Source organism: Chelon labrosus, assembly GCF_963514085.1.
Source record: "Chelon labrosus genome assembly, chromosome: 10".
Classification (NCBI taxonomy): Eukaryota; Metazoa; Chordata; class Actinopteri; order Mugiliformes; family Mugilidae; genus Chelon; species Chelon labrosus.
The window spans coordinates 19,520,484-19,542,469 of NC_140360.1; the positions used below are offsets into that span (position 1 = coordinate 19,520,484).

A 21,986-nucleotide genomic window follows, 5' to 3' on the forward strand; every position below is an offset into this window, starting at 1 on the left:
GGAGACTCACAGACAGAAGAGGTCAGTCTGAAATGTGGAAGGATCCAGTTCAAAACCTTCAAAGCTCCATTTACCAAAATCTTGGCCTGAAAGCCTCAAGCTATGTGATTCTCCAAAGCAGTGGTTATTTTTAGCAGACAGAGTGGAAAGAGTCTCCAGTTTCAGGTTCCTGGGTACCTACATCTCAGAGGATCTCAGCTGGGTTACAGGCACAATCTCTCTGATAAAAAAACAAAAGAAAAAAACAAAACAAAACAAGAACAACAGAGACAATCAGTAACACATAACTGCTTAGTGCCTGTGGACTCCTACCACCCAGCACAAAAACAGTTTGAATTGTTCTCCTCAGTGAAGAGATACAGGTCCATTAAGGACACGTACCACAAGACTGTTGAAAAGTTTTTACCCTCGAGACATCACAACACTGAACTTTATACACCAATCAAGCATAACACCATGACCACCTTCCTAATATTGTGTAGGTCTCCCTTGTGACCCCAAAACAATTGTGACTCATCAGAGAATGGACATGGGCCTTCTGAGGGTGTCCTGTGGTGTCTGGCAACAGAATGTTGTTAGTGGGGGCCTTTGGGTCCTGTGGGTTGAGGGGAGGGGCCTCTGTGGATCAGGCTTGTTCCAGTGCATCCCACAGATACATGATCGGTTTGGGATCTAAATTTGGAGGCCAGGTCAACACCTTGTGCTGTTTTTCATGTTTTTATTTTTATTTTATTTATTTTTTAGTTGTTCCGAAAGCGTTTTTGTGTGTGTGTCTGTGTCAGGCTGCATCCTGTTGGGGATGGCTGCTGCCATCAAGAAGTGTCATTGCTATGGGGTGGGGGTGCCTGATCTGGTCTAGGTGGGTGGCCTAGGTGGGTCCCACCAAAACATCGTATTGTCATAAGATGTTATTTACTTAATTATTAAATTTCTTAATTTAAAAATACTTAATTATTAGATTTATTTACTTCTGCTATCAGTGGTTTTAATGTCGTGGCTGATCAGTGTAGAGAGACATGAGTTTAGGTTATGTCACCTCCACACAATAGAGCACAGAGTAGAACAGATAACAGATCTACCGCGTCTCAGGACGACCACTTCCGCCCTGCTCTTCAACACTGCGCATGTCTGCTGTTACGTAGTCGCATTTGCGGAAGATGCGAAAATCAACAAAGCAGCTCGGTGGCCTCATAGCAACAGAATACATAGCCAGGATTTATAAATAGTTATTTAATTCGGCGTCAATACATTTATTTTCATACAAGGCATGTAAAGGCTTTAGTGACAGAAAGTTCTCGGCCACTCTGGTTTGCTGTAGATTCCGCAGTCCGTCAGCGGGCGTCATCGTTTTTCTGTTGTGACGGGCGCAGACCGGTGAAGCGACCAATGAGTCAGCAGCTGGGGGTTAATTTTACCTAACGAACCTGTATATATACACACAACGATAACAGCACCGGACGCGCGTTAGGAAAACGTCTGCGCAAGAGATCAGCTAGTTTTACACTCAGTTATTCGGTTGTCAGGGTTAACGATGGCAGTTCCCGTAGCTGCGATACAGCTGAGCACAACATCCAGCCCGGGTCTCCTGGATCACAACATTCACATCAGCGACAGAGATTTAGGAAGCATTCCCAACAACACTGAAAATGCCACTCTGCCTTTACATTCTCCGTGGACTTTCTGGCTTGACAGGTAGGAGCATATTTAGTTACTGTTTCCTTTTTAAGCAAAACTATGTGAACCCTTTGTTACTGACCTACTAAAAGAGGACAAAGAAGGGAGGCGACGAATTTATAAAGAATTTCTACTGTCACTCATTACAACCCACTTAATATTATAGCAGTGTTTAACAACGATTGCCTGCTTTAATAAAAAGCAGAAATGTAATATTACAACAAAAACTGGTGTTTATGCAACTCATCTGCCAACTTGTTTTTCCTCTGACCTACATAACTGGAATAAGCCAAAGGGTGTAATTATGACCTGCTGGCTAAATATAAAGAAACAATTTCATGTCAGACAATGTCAGTGTGAGTTTTTATGAGCACAGGTGTCATTGTTCTGTTGAGTCACTGCTCGTATATCTGTAGCTAAGTGTTGCTATAATGGCAACTTGTAGAAATGTAGGTCAAACTTTCCAAATGGAGCATTCATTTTGAAATGGATGCAGAGTAATGATAATAGAGTTGAACGCAAGCAACAGCGAGGGAAATCAGTGTGTTCAAATGGGGTCAGTGTTGTTTACTGTTTACTGGCTTATTTGTCATCTGATCCCCCCCCACCCCTCCACCCTCCAGTCACCCCCACCCATAACCTGTCTGCTCAGAGGGCAGTGCTCTGAAACACGTCTGATAAACGCAGCGCTCTGAAAATGCATCTAGAAACATCTCAAGCTAAAGAAGCGGTGATATTTTCGGGTTTGTACTTTCAACAAAACAGTTTAATGTGTTTGTTTTTCTCTTCCAGATCTCTGCCAGGAACGACAGCAGCTGAATGTGAGTCAAACCTGAAGAAAATCTACACCGTGGAGACTGTCCAGGTAAGATGCTTTTACATTTTTGACAGAAGATCATTGCTGGTACATTCTGTTCTGCTAGGAGCTGAATGGTGATGTGTATAAACAGCAAGTTGATAGCTAAATGCTTTGTCTCACGCATAATTATCTTAAACCTAGTGTCATCACGTGTATATAGGTCAAACCGCATTTTACACTCCAATTAGCCTGAGGTTCAATTGCATTGTGACATGTCATCAGGTGCTTCGGTCTCTACTAAAACAGACTTTAACAAACCCCTGACGAGATATTGACCTAGAGCCACCCACTAATCACCATGTCAAGGTGTAATTACCCAAGTTGAATTAGAAACAATTATTTACTGTATGTCATAGAAAGTTGGTTAATAAATGAGTTTTTGTATCAGTGCAGTTAAAAACAGTGAGGCCAAGAGCAAAAGACCCCTGGCTGTGATTTAGGCCACTGTAGCAAATGTCAAACATTAACTGCGTGTTCTCTATGCCAGTGAATGGTTAAATAAAATAACCTGTTTCCTCCGTTCACCCTGGCACTGGAGTAGAACTTTTGGAGAGTTTACAACAACATACCCGGCGTCTCCAGCTTGCCGATCAGATGTAGTTACCATCTGATGAGAGGAGAGAGGAAACCACTGTGGTGAGTTGAAGCTGAAGAACGACGTCCATTTTCATGTTATTTGAGGGTATTTACGGTGTGTAATATTCTCTGCCGTTTTGCTTACAGGGAAGAAGAAAGCAATGCTAAAGGTGGTGTTTGGAAAATGAAAGTACCAAAGGAGTTCACTGTAAGTAATACGGTACATTTTATGTGTTTATAATGTACATCTATAGCTTTCATTATTAACACATTTCCTATGTCTTTACAGAATGCTGTGTGGAAGGAGTTGCTATTGGCTACTATCGGAGAACAGTTCAGTGATTATTGTGCCTCGGGTAACTCACCAGATTTTCTTCATTGTGAAAACACACAGAAATGTTATTATTGCATTATTTTTTATTTAAATCTGGATTGCTGAAATGTGATTGAAATTATTTACTTTCATTCGTTGGTTCTTACAGATGATGAAGTTGTCGGGGTGAGCGTTAGTGTGAGAGACAGAGAAGATGTGTTTCAGGTCTGGAATGGAAATGCTTCACGCGCTAACGAGTCAAACATCATAGGACGAATCAATGAGCTTCTTCCACAAGTACCCTTTAAAGCGGTGTTCTACAAACGTGAGTATTTTCTACTTTCTATTGACAGTTTTTTTTAATTAACGGACCAACAGCATAAAATACGACCATTGTGCTTATATTTTATTTTATTTCATTTCAGCCCATGAGGAGCACCATGCTTTTGAGGGAGGTCGAGCAAGACATTAGCACATTTTGCACATCAAAACCCTTCAGATATCCAATATTTTTCTTCTGCTCATGAACATGTTTCAAATCACAATACTGGGGCAAGTTTTGAAGCAGTTGAGTTGCGTAACATGTCATCTTAATTACCTCAATGCAGCCCCAAGTATTATGACTGTCAGTTAGTGAAATTTTGCATCTTCTGAGCACAATTACCATTACTTTAGTTAAAAGCAAAAACCACGTTAATTTTTAATTTTATCGCGTTTGTATGTTTTTATACTGCAAAGTTTTACAAAACAGCAGATCATGTACAGTCAGATGTTTTTAGATGTATTCTAGTATAGTTTACTGAGCACAGACAAAGATGGGTCTTTGAATTAAATCTCATTTTTGGATTTAAGAGGAGGCCGAGTTCCACAAAGCAAACCTTGATCTTACCGATACTTTTATATTCAGCTCTTTTGTTGTTTTTGTACATTACAGCCAAAATCCGGTCGCCTATACTGGACAACGGGAATATTTAGTATGCTGTAAGGCTAGGTTTTGAGCAGAAATTGCACATTCTTTTTTTATTTTCTTGAGTAGTATACGAGTGGAAGGTGATACTGTATGTTGTTACAATAAAATGACCTCAGTGCACAAAACACCTTGAGTAGACAGTTAGAAATATATGCAATCATTTATATTCTGTAGAATTTGCTGTGTTGAGATTTTGTTCAAACCTCTGCCCTAAATCAAGCACTTTGTTTGTTACCATGTATATACAGTAAGACACCTGATAGTCCCTCCAGGATTATAATGACTTATGATACCTGAGACCAAATGCTCTTTGGTTTTGTGTCACCTTTCCTGATGGATGTCTAAACCTGTTTTTCTTTGTTGTGGCTTTCTTTTTATCGCTTTTAATATGAAATGAACTGAAATGTGTCAACAAAGTGTTTTTTTTTTTTTTTTTTTATGTGTTCATTTGACCTGTGCTCAAATTAAATTGGTAATACCTGGGAGTTTGTAAAGAAGAGAAAACTAACCCCAGGAAGCATGAACATGCAACACACGACACACAGAAACCTTTCATAGGGGGGAAAAAGGAAACATGTTTCTGTTTTTATTAGCCAATTTTGATATACTGTATTTGTACAAATCACAGGTGTCTGCAGCAAGGCCAAAACTTTATGAAAAAAGTTAATTAGAATGGCTTATTACTGTTTCAGTTTCTCTTAAATCCATAGCTTTAAACTACTTCTCTGTGATATATAATCGGCTGTGTTATAGAAAATCTCAGTCATGTCATGAAGATGTCGAAATTCATGTGATTTGCATCTCACCAAATGCGCCTTTCCTGCGTGTTTTTGTGCGATTGGCTGCATTTTTTAGGACTAGTGCAGTAATACAAATTTCCATGGAGCTGCAGAGTATGTATAGAAACCCACAAACGGACTGCTGTTATGATTTATGAATCAAATCAGATGTATTTATAATGGTGATGGCTCTGCTTGGGTTCTCTGCTAAAATCAATATCGAAAGGAATCTAGTTTTCAAAGCACATACTTGTAGTGTTCAGTGGATTATGTTATAATGTTACACACATATACTGTAATCTTACCAAGTAACAACACTGCTCCCTTGCACATATGCAGTTGACTGCTCACTTTAGAGCTCAGACCTTGTAATTGATTGTTGATCTTGGATGGTGCCTTGTGTTTATCAGCGGTTTACAGTGTTAAAGTCCTCTGTGTTGAGCATGTTGAAATTGTATCTAGTTATGTTTCTAGTCATATGTTTTAAATGAAAAATAAAGACACCTAAACTTCTACCTTTTGCTGTAATGTGGTAATTAAATCAATAGTATGCTGAATTAAAGCACCATATAGGTTATTTATATTCAGCCCTGAGATAGACTGGCGGCCTGTTCAGGGTATACCCCGCATTTCGCCCGATGACAGCTGGGACAAGCGGTTATAGACGATGAACGACTAAATGAATGCGTACTTAAGCCATGTCCACTTTTTAACCCTTCCAAAAGACCTCTATCTCTATATTCAATGTACAATTCTATCTTAATATCCAAAGACAGTACTGCACATTGCTCTTCAGCACATTGCTCAGATCTACTTCACTAGATCTACTAATGCAGCTCATGGGAAACTTTGTTTATTTATGTGATTTCTGTAAGGTGGCTACTCTAACATTGTATTTCACTCCTTTTTGTAATAATACAACATTTTATCTACCCATCAAGTTTTCATGACATCCGATTGGACATTGTCACCCTCTTGTGGTCTTATCAAACAATGGCATAAAAATATTTTATGGAGGCTTCATTTGAAATAATGCATGGATTTAATCTCTAAACTGCTCATTATTTTGTGTGCTATATTGTGTTGTCTGAAGAGTTTTCCCAGTGACCATCCTTATGGGCAGCATCATATGATAGCTTGTGCAATCATATCAACCTGTAGTTTAGGTCAATGTTGCCAGCTCTGCTCAAATTACTGAGCAGGATTCTTGTATGGATGTATTTTTGTAGTATAAGTCTTTTATAAGATAAGAGTCTGTGGTCAGTAATACAGAGAAACACATCTGAGATAACTCCCTAGGCTGCATACTAAATATTTAGTCATTTAGTTTTAAATAGCCGCACATATCATTAGATATTTTCCATGTTATCATAACGTGAGTAACAAGCTTGTCATTTTCATGTTGGGGGGGATTTACTTTCTTGCTGTCTAAAATTATTTCGGCGACAGGAATGTCCCATAGAATAGTAGAGTAATAGAGTTAAGGCTTGCCAGGATGCACTGAGCTGAAACTCCAAACAAAAGCTTCTATAGAATAAGTGAACTTTAAAATTAGCCAACTAATTTTAAATATTGTGATTATATTCCTTGAAGCGTAAGTAAAATCATCATTTTTCTCTAATTGTTTTAGCCACTTGTCCAAGATCTAATAAAGTCACCTCCACAAAGCTTTATTTTTAATTACTTTAACTTTTAAATACTTTATTTTTGCATGCCACACCAGTCTTTTAAAGTAAGGACTGTTAATTATCTGTTCCATAAGCAAGAGATTTTTCCAAGACTTTCATAAAATAAGTGAGTGTAATGAGATATTGTTGATATAACTTTTGATAATATTTTTATTCGTTTATGTTGTGACCCTTTTACTTTAAACATTTATTTATTATGGCAAAATAATCTAAAAATAAGCTATTTGCAATATTAATGTAGAAATTGGCAAACTTTATTATGGAGATTATTCAGCTGAATTTTTGTATTGACAGTGTTGTTTATGTAATACATTGTCAGTTCATTTACTATGATAGACAGTATATAAACTCATAAAATAAGAGAATATAATATTTTCACTACTATTTTTTCACAGTGTAATTATATTTCTTTAATTTTTGGGGAGAGGCAGAATAATAATTAGTATTTTTCCTTTGCTTCCTTTTGACCTTTGTCCATGATGAATAAAGGACCCTTTACGGAAATCCATCTACAAATGGTCAGTTTTCTTTTGGAGATAGTTTAATTGTATCTGTTTTTCTAAGGATAGTTTAGTCTATCCAATACATGTTTGGCTTCATCTGATATTTGTCTACTTCTGGTTAGGTTTTGGTTATTTCCTGGCTTGTCTGAATTACAATTTCCACTATTTTAAAATAATGCAAGAATAAAATACTCTCATTTTGCATACCGACCACAGATCAGGATAAGAACGTTTAATTATCTGAACAATAAAATAATAATACTGTCGGGTTGTTTTTTTTTTTCTTTGGGCTTGCGTCAAATTTTTAACAGCTCAGAAAGGGTCCGCGTGTGGACATGACGTCACCATTGTTTACTTTTACCTAAGCCACGCCCTCTGTTAGCAACTTGTGGCTAGCTCGCTACAGAGGAAGGCACAGCACCGAGGGATCCTCTCCAGGCACCACCCCGAGTCAAAGACTGTCCGCTCGTACACAATTCTGTGAGTAAACGACATTTGAATCGCTCGCTGGCACCCAGTGGGCGAATCTTTTATTTGATAGTATATTTACTGTGATATTACCGGGTGACAAATTGAAGACAGGAGAGAGAGAGAGAGAGAAACGTATCTTGTAAGCTAGCGTCCGGACGGTCTGATGCTAGCTTTTTTTTTTTTTTTTTTTTTGTAGCTACTGTTAACGCGACCCGCAGTCTTGGTCATAAACTGCTTCCATTGTTGTTGACAGATTTTATTTCAGATCGCGGACAGACAAGAATAAGGCATATTTAACATATTATATTTCTGAACCTCCTGTATGCACCGGTTATATGCTCCATGTTAGCTAAAGGCTCGAGTCCCCAACGGAAACCTGCAATGGTTGGTGTTAACGGATACCTGTTCCATTCACGTTGCGTTGAGGTACATTATCGGTAATTGCATGAATATATGTATCACACTTATAATTACTGTAGCTAACGTTTATTCGTAATTTTCACTGGTGGTGTTCTGGTGTCTCTTCTTGGAATTAAATGGTGGTTTGTGCACTGCATCCTGGAGGTAGTTGGGTAACTTGAGACAGCATGAATCCAGCTTCTGAAATATGGCCCTAGCACATTAAAAACAGTATGAAATGTTACTAATACAAACTGAGTAGACACTTAACCCTATGCTTGTATGCACATCAAAAACACATTGTACTTAATTTGTTTAAAATACAGGGTAACACGTGGCTATTCGTGACTGGGTCAAAACTTATGTAATAGTGACCATAGGCACTGCTGAAAAAAACTTTGAGTAGCTGATTATCATAAACATTGTCATTGTTGGTCTGTTAACTTGTTAAAGCAATAAGTAGATTCTTTGGAATTCTAGAGAATCTGGTTGTTTACTTCTATTACAAGTGTCACTTATTTAAAATACTGTAACATGTTGCCTCAATCAAGGGTATTTCCTTATTAAATCTCTCTTTGTTATAGGTAACTGTAGTTATTTTGATGATGTAAAATAGAAGTTTGTGTGTGGAAACCCAATGTTATAATATACTTGTAGTTAAATATGTGCTTTTTCTGAAGAAAAGTTTCTCCATTACTGGAAAGTCATCATATTCTTATTATTCAGCCCATCCCAAAAATGGTTATACTGCAGCACAACTGAATAATGTCTGTGTTGTTCTATACCTTGTAATACAGTTTGATTATTTGCCACCTCTTTCCATCTGGATCCTATGACTAAAATCTTCTCCACCCTCTTCTAAAAAAAATGTCTACAGGAAACGCTGCCCTTTGTCTTCAGGACTAATCCTAATCCTGAAAGCAAAAGTAAACAGTGGAGATCTCACCAACAGCTGCCCTTTTTTTTTTTTTTTTATCTGGTTTTAGTTTTAGTCAGACTGCAGGAATTACTTAGTTTTGAACCATCTAAGTTAAAACTTGTCTGGGAATGACACATCACTGCAGCTAGACATAATTTGATGTTCTAAACTACGAGTCATTTTCCAGTGTGTTTTTTCTTCTTTAGTTTGTCTCAAGTGCGCTGTTTCAGTTGTGACTTATCTAAGTATATACGGTCTAATCAGATCATCTGTCAGATTTTGCTCAACGCTGACTTTGACTCTCAGTCGTGCAGAAACTGATTGATCTGATCTACAGATTGATTTTAGGGTGTGACTTTTGGTAATTCTGAAAATGATGACATTATCCTTGAGGCAGTGTGGTCTGTTTTATTTCAGGCTTTCTGTTTAGCTTTCCATCTGCTTATAATATTTGTTTGCCTACTTTATTTACCTTTGTTTATGCTGCTTAGCTTTTGACTCAAACACTCCCAAGCTGTATACATAAAAGCCTACTTGTGCATTGTACTACCTGCCACAGCCGTTTATCGCACCACCTGGTTAATGGTAAATTGTTCCAGAAGGAAGATATGTTTGCACATAAACATGGAACCAGGGCCCCTGTGTTTACAGTAGTCATGGCAGCGCTCGGTTATTCAACAAATAGACCTAACATCTTCCTCTCTCTCACTTGTAGAAGAGCATGTTTGTATTGCTGGGTAGGGCTACGGCATTGTAGTTCCTAACTTTTTGTGCAGTAGCTTTTTGCATATAGCACAAGTGAAATTCCCTTCATGGTCAACTCAGAGACTACTGGGTATTGTTAAATTCGTTATGAAGAATGGTTCTCTTATCTCCTTGTGAATTAATAGCCACGTCCAAACCACCCAGACACTGGGTACTCTGCTTGTTTGCTTTCTGAATTTTACCATGTCGTAACACTTTTACAGTTGTTTTCATTTAGATTTATTGCCTTCACAGGTCAGTAAAGTCCAGATGCATGAGTCTCGGTCAGAACCAGCAAGCCACACCATTCAAGCAAGTCAGACTGAGAACGGGAATCATACTGAGAATGAGAGACTGAGGAGTGGTCAGACTCCTCCTCCAGAGGCGCCAAGGGTCAGTCATTCTCCTCTGAATTTTCAACAAACCAGAATTAGATTTTATAAACATATCTAAATCCTTTTCTTGTGGTACTGAGTGCATAGCTAAGTCTGTCTATCCATATTCCACACAAATGCAACATAATCATAAAAGTTGTGCCTATGGTGTGTGTCTTATATAATTTTGCACTCTGGACTGTTGGTTCATCAAAAATGTAATCGGAAGATTTCACCTTAGGCTCTAGAAATTGTAATCAGCATTTTTCTATTGTTTGACATTTTACAGACAAATTAATTTATTATCTAAGTACATAATGCACAGATTGATCAATAGTGGGGAAAAAATCATTAATTAACTGGCAGATTAATCAATAATGAACTGTTATTTGGCCCCCTGAAGCAAGTTATGTTGCGTTTTTCCTTCTTTGGAGAGCAGTTTTGTTACCATGTTACAACAGCGCACAGCTGCATGGGGGCATGGGTAAATGTTTGTCCTCACTGCTACAAATATGTGTTGCAACTGATGCAGCTGCTTTCTTTTCACTGGAGTGTGAATAGTTATTGAATTTAATCCAATTTGCCGCATGTATTTATTTTTATTTAGTAGACATGCACGTACCAGCTGCATGGTGATGATGATATGGGACACAGTGTACTGGAATTTCACCCGAGTTACTTTTTGAACATGGGAGGGTGTCCCTGAACCTCTCACTTTGTTTGTCTCTGTTTCTCCAAACTGCAGTGTTTTATATTTATGTTGAAGGGGAGCGCAGGGATGGGGGAGGTGGTGCCGAGGCTTAAAAGGGGAGGGAGAGCACAACTCCTGCCGGGCGGAGGGATCAGTGTTAGATTGTTAGTTTTGTTTGTGCTCACATCACGTAGGTTGGTGGAGCTTGTGTTAGATTTTCAGGCAGAACGTTGGTGCTGAGCAGTGTTTGTCTTTTTCAGTGCCCAGACAGACTTTTCAATGGAGACTATCAGGTTTGTCTTACTCCTCCTTCATATTTTCTGTGATATAATAATTGCAGATTATTTTTAATTGCAGGCTTCTTCATTTTATATTTTGCTAAGTAAAATCTGTGGGTGTGCCTGTGCATGAAAGTGATCTTTGTTTGTTTAGTGTTGTTTTGTTTATTTCATCTGATTGTGTTACCAAGTGTATGTGGTTTTTGCAAACATCACTGCTTCTTGAGCCACACCCATTAGGGCGTATTAGTAAGTCTTAAATCTTATAAGGGTACGCATATTGTGTTTGTTTTTCAGCAAGTTTTCAGCATTTCTGTTTGCTGTCAGTCACCGCAGAGTTCACAAGACCAGTCTTGCGGGAACAGATCTGTGTTTACACTCAGTTGCTCACTGGTATGACTTTCAACAATAACAACAACAGAAGATGTTTGGACTTGCTGGCTACCATAGCAACAGGGATTAGGCAAAGACTGTTGTTGTGTTGATGGTGTCCACAGAAAAATAGAGGGGCCAACTGGCTCTGTCTGTGGAATGGACCTGTTTTCATCGCTTTGGTGGCCACCTCTGCAGCATTGAATTTCATAAGAGCGGACAAACTAGGAGGCAGTCGACTGTTATTGTTAGCCCCGAGCCTGTGTGAAATTCACTGTCAGTTTGTTTACCCGTTTCAAAACAGCCTCTGCCTTGGAGAGAAATGTTTGTTTGTGGTTCAGACCTTAATTAAAATACGAATCTCAAGTTCTGTTTTTGTAAACAGGCTCTGTATGCTTTTTTTATTCATTATTTATATCTCTGCAATTTTGATTACTCTGTTTATGTTTACTGTAAACATCCCTTGAGCTGTGGGGCTTGACAGTGTGGGGGAGGGTGTGGTAATTTGCTGAATGCCTAGCAGAGGACGTTGTTGTTGTTTTTCTGGTGCTGGTAGTTGTTGTTGTTTTGCTGGAGCCCTAATTCCCCTAAGACATCCAGTGTTGTTGTTGTTGCTTTTGTTTGGTTCATTTTTAGCTGAAATGGCAGTTCAGCTTGTTTACCTTGCCAGACAGGCCAGTGAGGTCAGAATGAGAAATAATAAGTACTGGGACTGACTATAAATTATAGTTTGAGTTTGACCAAGAGGCTTAGAAGTACAGTTACAATGATCAGTTGCTGAATTGATCAGTCAATTGACAAGACATTAATCAAATGCTAATATTAGGATTGTTTAACATTTGCTTTAATAACTTTTTAAAACCTTAGTACCAGACATGCGTGACTTGTTTCAAGTTCTCAGATGTGAGGATTTGACACTTTTTTTCTTTGTCACACATTCTAACAAACTGGATATCTTTGCCTTTTGAAAGATCTGAGGACGTCAGCTTGGGCTGTTGGAAGTGATTCTATTTTTCACTATATTCTGACACAGACGGAGCATAACTGTCAGATTAATAAATAATGAAAACAGTTGTTATTTGAAGGCATACATTGGAGGAGGTTTGACAGTTTGACGTGTGTCTATAGGGCTTCATAACAGAGTTATTGACTATGTACCGGTGTCTACAGTACACTCATTACTAATAAGAGTCTGAGAATGTCTGGATATGTGTGGCTGATTTTTCTTGACTATTGTTTTCATACATCTTGTGTTGTTTGACACATGTATTGAGACATCTATGATTACATAATCTGCTTTCTTCCCCTACCTGATACTATGTTTTTTTTAAACAAGGCTGCAGTGTATTAAATTTAAATATTGAGTGTATTAGCCATATTTATGACACTACACTCAAAGGCTTTTTTTGGCTTTACATCAGATTACTCGGCCCAGCGGTGCAGGTCACGGAGAGAACAGGCTCTGTAGTGAGAGTGCACATATTCTTCTGTGTGTACGCAAATGTTTAAATTTTACAAATAACCCATTATTCAGCTGTGAAAACCTCTTTGGACTTGTTTACTTCAGTTTCAGCCAAATGTTGGATTTAATTAAGTTGGATATAAGGATGCACCACTGCAAGTCTGCATGTTTATTTTAATCCTGCCAGGCTTCTGTCTCAGTGAAAATCCCGCTTGATGTTTTTCTCATACAAACGTACAAATATACAAGAAAGTCGTAATTGTATATGTGTCTTTCAGTCCCCCCAATGGAGACATAGAAGTCTTTTGTTGTTGTTTTTTTCCTATCACAGACTTGACTTTCACAATGTTTTCCTGTTTTCTGGTACAGCTTTTGACTCACCAGTCTGTTGTTTCTTCTGAAGGTTCCAGTGTCATTGCCCATGATGACCCCACCAGCAGAGGCTCCACAGCAGCTGCAGCAGACACCACAGCAGCAGATCCTCACTCCTCAGCAGCTCCAAGCCCTGCTGCAGCAGCAGAAAGCACTCATGTTACACCAGGTGATGCACATTTCCTTTTTTTCTTATTTTCGCGTTGAACACCTTCCCTTCATTTATGTCTGACTTCAATTTCATCATAATGTCTGCAGCAACAAATTCAAGAGGTCTTCAAGAATCAGCAAGAGCAGCTAAATATGCAGCTGCTGCAACACAAGAATGCTGGGATTGTTAGTCAAGAGGTAACTTTTGTTTGTTTGGCATCCTTTTTATCAGCTCATGGATATTTAATTACTATAGAAATATTAATTGCACAGCAAGGAGAATAAATACCATTAATGCTGCATCACATGTTTAGAAAGTGCACTGTGGCGCATTCAGGTGTAAGCACGTGTTCCATTTGCAATGGGGCTGTGGACTTACATTTGCATGACGGCATGATGTCATCAATGTCCCGAAGTCCTACATCAATTATCATTTGCAGTCTGCACTTCCTGTTGGACATAAATGTAAATTTTATATGATAAGTCGGCACCTGTCTGGGTGCACAAGGCAGCAAGTATGGGTATTTAGACCAGGAAATATTTTGATGCCCTCTGTCAAAAATGTGTTGTACGTACATTTTCTGCTTGAAAGGAAAACTGTCTGTTGTACAGACATGCAGAAATGGTTGGCGTGGTTTGTTTATGGCCACAACATTTCACCGACACAGAATATTACGGGGAAGATATTTATTGACTGTTGTTCTGTCATAGCTGACAGCCCAGCAGATTGCCATCCAGCAGCAGCTGCTTCAGGTGCAGCAGCAACATCTCCTCAACCTGCAGAGGCAAGGCCTGCTGTCTGTGCTTCCCACCAGCCCCGCTGCAGCCCCAGGTATGTTCTGGTATAGTCTTTAATGCATAATTGTTTAAGGACCTATACGCCTAAACACTGAGGCAAGGCTCATTGTAAAGATTCCAGTATTGACACTTGTATGTATCCTTTCAAAAGGTATATGCTGAGCCGAAAAACTAATTTGGTCAACAGCACAAATGGCTCGTGCAAATGTAGTGTGTAGTATGTTACAGTTTATCAGTAGTAAATATTGTATGTGCAATTTCAGGCTGCGAGAATGGTAGCATCATGTCCTCTGGTGGAGACACCAGAGAGTCTTCCAGTCAACAATCCACTACAAACGGCCATCAAACGCTTCTGAAGAGGAAAGAAAGGTGTTTAGAACATTTCTTATCCAAACTATAATATATTTTGTATTTATCAAGCTCAGTCTGAACCAACATGTTGACTCTAGGGTGTTTCATTAACAGCTGACTGTTGTACTTTTTACAGTGGATCACTGGATGACAACACACAGAACAGCCATCCTCTGTATGGAAATGGCATGTGTAAATGGCCTGGCTGTGAGACCGTCTTTGGAGACTTCCAGGCATTTCTCAAGTGAGTGCTGAAACCTAGCATTCCTCTAAAGCCGGCCCAATGTTTATTCTATCAGGATGTGCAGTAGCACAGATAAACAGAGAAGGAAAGAACTATGAGTGTTAAAGAAAGTGTTATTTGTCATCACTTAACTATTTCCTATTTGACCTGTTTAAGTGTTAAGATTATATTCATGACTCTTTATCTCTTATTAATTTACATGCATTAGTGAACGATTGCTTACTATCATAGCTCTTCTGTCTGTACAACACCTGCTTTTCCTGGAGCGTGTCGTCACTTTGAATTTGTTTGTTTGTAGACATTTAAACAGTGAACATACACTGGATGACAAGAGTACGGCACAGTGTCGTGTGCAGATGCAAGTGGTCCAGCAGCTGGAACTGCAGGTATGCATTTAATTAATTTAATTTGTTTTTGTTTAACCTTTTATATTTCTGTTTTTTAATCACACTAGAGGGACACAACATTTTGTGAAAGTTAAGGGCACGCATAACTTAACCATTACCAAAACTAACTCCTCAAATGGGCGTTTTCTAAAACTCACAAAGTAGATTCCTGAATGTCTGCAGTTGTGGTGTGTTTTCACACCAAGCCTGTAAACAGAAGTGGTGCCTTTAGATAATTGCACTCCTCGTGATTCCAGAAAAGAAGTAGTTCCCAAACTGATGGCAATCAAACATGTAGCGCAAACTGTGAATCCACCAACACTCAACTTCTATTTTGATCTCCTATCTAACACAGCTGAAGAAGGATAAGGAGCGACTGCAAGCTATGATGGCTCATCTGAAGTCCTCTGAACCCAAACCTGCAGCCCAGCCTGTAAGTACTTGCTGCTGCTGTTTTCCGTCAATTAAAATAAGTATTGTTTTGCTTTTAGTTGCACTAACTTAGCTGTTTTGGTTTTCTTTTCCAGGTAAATATGGTGTCTAATGTATCATTCTCCCAGGCAACATTGCCCAAAGGCCCTCCTCCTATGAGCCTTTCTCAGAGTGCCACAGCACCATCCACACCCTTGACGCCTCACTCTGAATCCCCTTCAGTCCTCACTCCCAATAGCATGTTCACTGGAACCCCTGTACGGAGGCGGTACAGCCGCTCTGTGAGCCAAGGTAACGGTGAGGTCATGAATTACATTAACTTTTCATTAATAGAACATTTTATGGTTTATTCGGATAAAAAACATTCCTCAGGGACACAGAAAAAGAAGAAAATGTTTAAAGCAATCTCTGAGTTTTATTTTAAAGAATTAGAAATGTTCTTTATTTGTTTCCTATTCATTGTATACATGTTTAAACATTACTGGTTAATATCTTTCCACAGATATAATTGATAATAAGGAATTCTACTTGAGCACAGAAGTTAGACCTCCATTTACATATGCTTCTCTCATAAGACAGGTAACATGTACTCACTTTACACAGCTACAGAAATATTCAAGTACTGTTTAAAATATGAACTTACGGTTATGCTGTCCATACTGACATCTTTCATGCACTCTTTCTCTCTCAGGCTATATTTGAGTCTCCTCGCACTCAGCTGACGTTAAATGAAATCTACAACTGGTTCACAAGAAACTTTGCATATTTCCGGCGCAATGCAGCAACGTGGAAGGTATGTCACTAGAGAAACGTATAGTTTAATGTAAGTAAACTGCTAACTCCGTGGGCATGTCCTAAATTTATTCTTTTCTTAAATCTTCCAGAATGCAGTTAGACATAATCTAAGTCTCCACAAGTGCTTTGTACGTTTGGAGAACGTGAAGGGAGCTGTGTGGACGGTAGATGAGATTGAGTTTCACAGAAGGCGGCCCCAGAAAGCTGCGGGTAATGGGTATGTATGCTTTGGACACAAAGTCAGGTCTTTTCAGATATGACTAAAAGTCAGCTGCCTGACATAAAAGAATTTGACCTTGTAGCTCACCTCATAAGTACACACAATATTTACTGTAAATAAAGGCTTCAAAGTCTGGAAGAGTGCTCTGATAATAAGGAAAAATTGGCATGTTGTACAGGGAATTCATTCATTTATCCTTCATGTATACGCCAATTACAGCTATTCAAAGATTAAAGTTCAAAGACAAGGAAGGATTAAATAGAAAATGAACATTAATATGAGAAAAGGGCCAAGTCAGCACTGTACAGGACATTTCAGTCAGATGTAACCAGGGCAGACAAAGAACAAGCCCAAGATGAGACCAACTAAACAAACAGTTTGATCCAACTTTGTTATTTTTTTTTTTTGCGAATAGAATGAAAGACCACACCTGTTGCATTACGTCAACTTCTACACTGCTTTTACCACTCCCCTTGATTAACCAGAATCAGAAATTCATAAAAACTTTCACGTGGTTTGATGTCTGGCACGTTGTGCAATGATGACTCAAACACTTAATTTGTGTTGATTTCATTACATACAAACAGACCTGAAATCTCAGTATGTATCTTGGCAGTACTCATAGTTCCAGTAGTTGGGTAATTTTCATAAGGACCACCCCTACTTAGTTACTGTTGCTATGCAAGTCAAAAATAATGGCTTTTATGAAGAGAGCTGACGTGGTGCTGGGCGGCTTGATGCTAACTTAATAGTTAGGCAGTTGTTGCTCAAGTGTCAGCTCAACTTCTTTTGTGTGTTATTGTGTTAAAGATATAGTCCTCCAAATTCTCTCATACCAAATACCACTGTGTTCAGAAGGAATTTGCTAGTTCATTCGGTTCTTACTACAAAGCCATCCCAGAATTATGATTCCTAACCTCAGGCCTTTCAGGTGTTCATTCCAAATCTGTTGTATTTGTGTATGAACAGATCTCTGCTGAAGAACTCACAGAACCGGCAGAGCTTAGCTGGGTCTGCTCTTCAGGTAAGAGACATATTTCAGGATTTATGTTTTCATTTGGTATTAATGCTACTATGTGTAATGTAGTGTGATAAATATGAAAACTGATAATGTTTTTTTACAGAGTGGTGGTCTAGACAGCAACAACTCTTTCTTCAACCCAGCCTCTATGGGCAGCATCCCATTGCACTCCCTGCCTCATGTTCTCCAGGAGCAGATGAACGGAGCCCTTGCTAATGGATCTGGATACCAAAGTGACAGCAGTGCAACGCAGTCCCCTCCACAAGCTTTGTAAGTGTCCCAGTCCCTTCACCTCTTTAGTGTTTTTGATTCAGCTGTTATATAATTTAACCCTAACCATGTTGTTTTCCTGCGTGTTCATCAAACCAGCATTAAAGAAGAGCAGGAGGATGAGGAGATATGTGAAAACTATCCCTACGAGTCTCCAGAGAGCACAGATGAGCACGGCCACAGCCCAGAGATGAACCAGGATGAAGACAACGGTAGCCCAGAAAGGCCCAACCTTCATCTTGATCGTGTGCCTTCTCTCTGACTGTGAGGTTCTCCGCTGCAAGGCCGCTACAGCTCCCAGTCTGTGTCACTTTGTATCCCAGAAACCACAGCTTCATTTACGTAACCAAACATTCTGTTCTTGGGGAATTTCCATTCTGGTATTTATCAGCATTTGTTTTTTTGTTTTTTCCTCTCAGTTCTTTTTGTACAGTTGAGTGAAATCACAAAAACACATCTGTGAAACTGTCTGTGATTTTTCTTATTTTGATATATCTCTACACAAAAGGACCATGATGAGCAGAAAAGCCAAAGGATAGGGAACAGTGATTATTAGCACTTAATGGTGAAAGTTTGCCCCCTCTTTATAGCTACTTTATGCTATGCTGAGGTCACACTACCTGATTTTATTTTAGTAGTCATGAGAATTTCTAGAAGATGTTTTAAAAAAATAAATGTTGCTTTAAAAATGAAAATGTTCACTGCCAACACGATCTGATATATTTGTATTTAAGGTATAAACAGTTGATCAAAAAAGAGAATACGTAGCTTCTTTATACTTGCTGGTCTTTTCCACCCTTTCCATGAACATTGCTGAATTTTGCTCGAAACTGAGCTTGTAAGAGTAGATACTATAGATTTACCATTATTGTAAACAAATGCATCTCTATGAATAATAAATTCCTCGTGATATATGTGAACAATGTATGTGTCTTTGACTGCATTCTGTCAGCTGAGCTTTATAGGGAAAAATGACATAGTTGTGCTTCCTGCATTAGATGGTAATATAAAGAAAGTTTTACACAAGATTTGTAGTTTCTGTTCCATTATGGTTCTCATAGTTAGATTTATATTCAGCCTTACTCACCAAGCGCATTAGGGGTATCCTTGAGGTCGAGTTGAATGTCCTCAAAACATTTCCAAAGCTAGTATTTCAAAGTATTTTAAATCCTGCTTTGTGTGAATGCTCACTAATTTGTAGTCTTCTTCTTCTAAGCGGTCTAGTGGTGCACCGTTGTATCACTTTGTGCAGTGCTGCCCCCTGTAGTTAAGATAATCCTTTAATTTATCCCACAGTGGGATAAAACTGAATAACACCTTAAATGCAAACCTCCAGAGTATCAAAAATAACACCTGTTAGCAGAATGTAGATTGATGTTACATTATTATATTATTCGATCATTGTTATCAATACTTTAATAGAACGTAAATATAGTCGAGGTGAAGCTTTATATACTGTGTAGTGGTTTAGTTAATTTATACCCAAGCATTCAGTTGATCATAGTAAAGTGAATAAGAAATATAAAATATATAAATAAAAAAGTGGAAATACCCAAAATGTACAGCACAAGATGGAAGGAAGTTGGAATTATATGTGATTGATACAGCAGTGCATGCATTCTTCAGGACCTATTTAAAACTAGAGCCAGACGAAAGCCTGCAGATCCATAACCTTGCTGAAGTTTTATTGAGCAATCCATCTCCGTTACACACTTCAAGTCTCGCCTCCCCGGCACTCTGCATGTTAATGGTGCTCTGGAAAATTCAAACAGCCTCTCTGAATATTTGAGGGAGTAACTCATGTGGAAGAGGCTCAAGTGGGTGTTAGACAATTGGAAGTTTTATCACAGTAGTGTTGTCTGCACTTTGGAAACTCATTGCTCACGTTGTCCTTTCAAAGAAAACTCACCAGGAGTAAAGGTGTGTAACATGAAAAGAACCAGGTGGCATCAGGTTTGAGAACTGGATAGTGATCGTTTATTCAGAGTGGACAAAACATAGTTAATACATAATAGATAAACATAGATAAGGAAAAGCAGAAGCAGACAAGCTTTTCTCCACCACACAGCTGCCTCAAATGGCAGTACACTGAGGCTTTTAAACAGCACTCCTGACAAGGACAGCCGTCGGATTGAAGGCACTTGGACACTGGACGAAGGGGGATTGGGGGGAAACCTGGAAGTCGAGAATCAGTCTCGATCTTAAACTTGTCCAGGCCTGATAATTTAAGGGAGATTACACATACTCACTGGGCTGTAACACCTTCTCACAAAATAACCAGAAAAACTGTAGATGATTTCCAACTCTAAAGATCCCTGTGTGTGGCAGTGAATGGGGCGGATACGGCTTCACTTGCGTTCTGACAAGTTTAAGAACAGGAGCAGTCATCTTTGCTCTGATGAATCATACCTGCCTGAGAATGGAAGCATTGTTTGGTGCAGTTAAAAAGTCTTGAAGCTTTTACATGAATCATTAACATTACAGCTTACAGCTGCCACTGATCTGTGGTTAGAGAAATTAATCTTTCAGAAGGTACAATGTCATACTACACTTCCTGGCCAAAAAAAAAGTTGGCACCAAAAAAAAGGTCACACACTCTAATATTTCGTTGGGCCGCCTTTAGCTTTGATTAACATCTTGTATTGATGATAGGAGAGTCTGACCACTACACAAAACCTACTCCAGCACATCCCAAAGATTCTCAATGGTTATGCTCTGTGGTGGCCAAACCATGTGTGAAAATGATGTCTCATGCTCCCTGAACCACTCTTTCACAACTTGAGCCCGATGAATCCTGGCATTGTCATCTTGGAATATGCCCATGCCATCAGCGAAGAAAAAATCCATTGATGGAATAACCTGGTCATTCAGTATATTCAGGTAGTCAGCTGACCTCATTCTTTGGGCACATAATGTTGCTGAACCTAGACCTGAGCAACTGCAGCAACCCCAGATCATAGCACTGCCTCCACAGGCTTGTACAGTAGACACTAGGCATGATGGGTGCATCACTTCATCTGCCTCTCTTCTTACCCTGATGCCCCCATCACTCTGGAACAGGGTAAATCTGGACTCATCAGACCACATGACCTTCTTCCATTGCTCCAGAGTCCAATCTTTATGCTCCCTAGCAATTTGAAGCCTTTTTTTCCAGCTAGCCTCACTGATTAGTGGTTTTCTTAAGGCTTCACAGCTGTTCAGTCCCAGTCCCTTGAGTTCCCTTCACATTATACATGTGGAAATGTTCTTACTTTCACTATTAAACATAGTCCTGAGTTCTATTATGTTTTTCTTCCATTTGATTTCACCAAACGTTTAAGTGATCGCTGATCATGATCAATCAAATATTTTTCCGACCACATTTCTTCCCCAAGACGATAGTTCCCCACTATCTTCCAGTTTTTAATAATGCATTGAACAGTTCTTAACTCAATTTTAGTAGTTTCTACAATCTCCTTAGAGGTTTTCTCTGCTTGATGCATGCCAATGATTTGACCCTTCTCAAACAGACTAACATATTTTCCACAACCACAGGATGTGTCTTTAGACGTGGTTGTTTAAGAAATGAGAAGCTACTCATTGCATCAGTTGGGGTTAAATAGCTTGTTACCAGCTGAAAGATAATCACTCATGCAGTAATTATCCAATAGGAGGCTCGTACCTATTTGCTTAGTTAAATCCAGGTGGCGACATTTTTTTTTGGCCCGACAGTGTATTTACATACCTGCTCTGATCGTCTATTTGACTTTGTCACCTCCACCAGATGGCTCTGCAGCCCCTCTGCTTGCCTGTCTGCACTCAAGTTTCTGTGAGTTAATGCTCCGTCTGCTGGTTACGTACAAGAGTGAAGTCAGCCTCTGTTTTCCCCTGTATAA

General features: G+C 39.0%; 2 protein-coding genes across 5 annotated transcripts; both read left to right on the forward strand.

The window, feature by feature from the left end:
* The first annotated feature begins 1,081 nt into the window (after positions 1–1,081).
* Positions 1,082–6,655, forward strand: LOC311494497 (eukaryotic translation initiation factor 4E type 3-like). Its single transcript, XM_084553569.1, has 7 exons — positions 1,082–1,692; positions 2,467–2,539; positions 3,075–3,169; positions 3,257–3,317; positions 3,399–3,465; positions 3,592–3,747; positions 3,848–6,655. The coding sequence occupies exons 1-7, from the start codon at positions 1,532–1,534 to the stop codon at positions 3,892–3,894; spliced, it is 660 nt and encodes a 219-aa protein (XP_084409695.1). The 5' UTR covers positions 1,082–1,531; the 3' UTR covers positions 3,895–6,655.
* Positions 6,656–7,267: 612 nt separating this feature from the next.
* Positions 7,268–19,171, forward strand: LOC311494922 (forkhead box protein P1-like). 4 transcript variants are annotated; one of them, XM_084554199.1, is made up of 17 exons: positions 7,268–7,842; positions 10,151–10,288; positions 11,221–11,253; positions 13,476–13,613; positions 13,703–13,792; positions 14,306–14,426; positions 14,656–14,761; positions 14,880–14,987; positions 15,286–15,373; positions 15,729–15,806; positions 15,901–16,102; positions 16,308–16,384; positions 16,497–16,598; positions 16,690–16,817; positions 17,790–17,844; positions 17,945–18,111; positions 18,211–19,171. In XM_084554199.1, exons 2-17 carry the CDS (start codon positions 10,166–10,168, stop codon positions 18,371–18,373), a joined length of 1,779 nt encoding a protein of 592 aa, XP_084410325.1. In that variant the 5' UTR covers positions 7,268–7,842; positions 10,151–10,165; the 3' UTR covers positions 18,374–19,171. The 4 variants fall into 4 exon arrangements, with proteins under 4 accessions (XP_084410325.1, XP_084410326.1, XP_084410327.1 ...); XM_084554200.1 differs by having other exon boundaries at positions 7,269–7,842; positions 15,901–16,096; positions 18,211–19,170; XM_084554201.1 differs by lacking the exon at positions 11,221–11,253 and having other exon boundaries at positions 7,269–7,842.
* The last annotated feature ends 2,815 nt before the right edge of the window (positions 19,172–21,986 follow it).

Coding starts and splice junctions, on each gene's coding strand:
- LOC311494922 (XM_084554199.1), top strand. CDS start 10,166: ATGCATGAGTCTCGGTCAGAACCAGCAAGCCACACCATTCAAGCAAGT. Junction 13,793..14,305: donor CTGGGATTGTTAGTCAAGAG/GTAACTTTTGTT, acceptor GTTCTGTCATAG/CTGACAGCCCAGCAGATTGC. Junction 15,807..15,900: donor CCAAACCTGCAGCCCAGCCT/GTAAGTACTTGC, acceptor TTTCTTTTCCAG/GTAAATATGGTGTCTAATGT.
- LOC311494497 (XM_084553569.1), top strand. CDS start 1,532: ATGGCAGTTCCCGTAGCTGCGATACAGCTGAGCACAACATCCAGCCCG. Junction 3,170..3,256: donor GGAGAGAGGAAACCACTGTG/GTGAGTTGAAGC, acceptor TTTTGCTTACAG/GGAAGAAGAAAGCAATGCTA. Junction 3,318..3,398: donor AAGTACCAAAGGAGTTCACT/GTAAGTAATACG, acceptor ATGTCTTTACAG/AATGCTGTGTGGAAGGAGTT.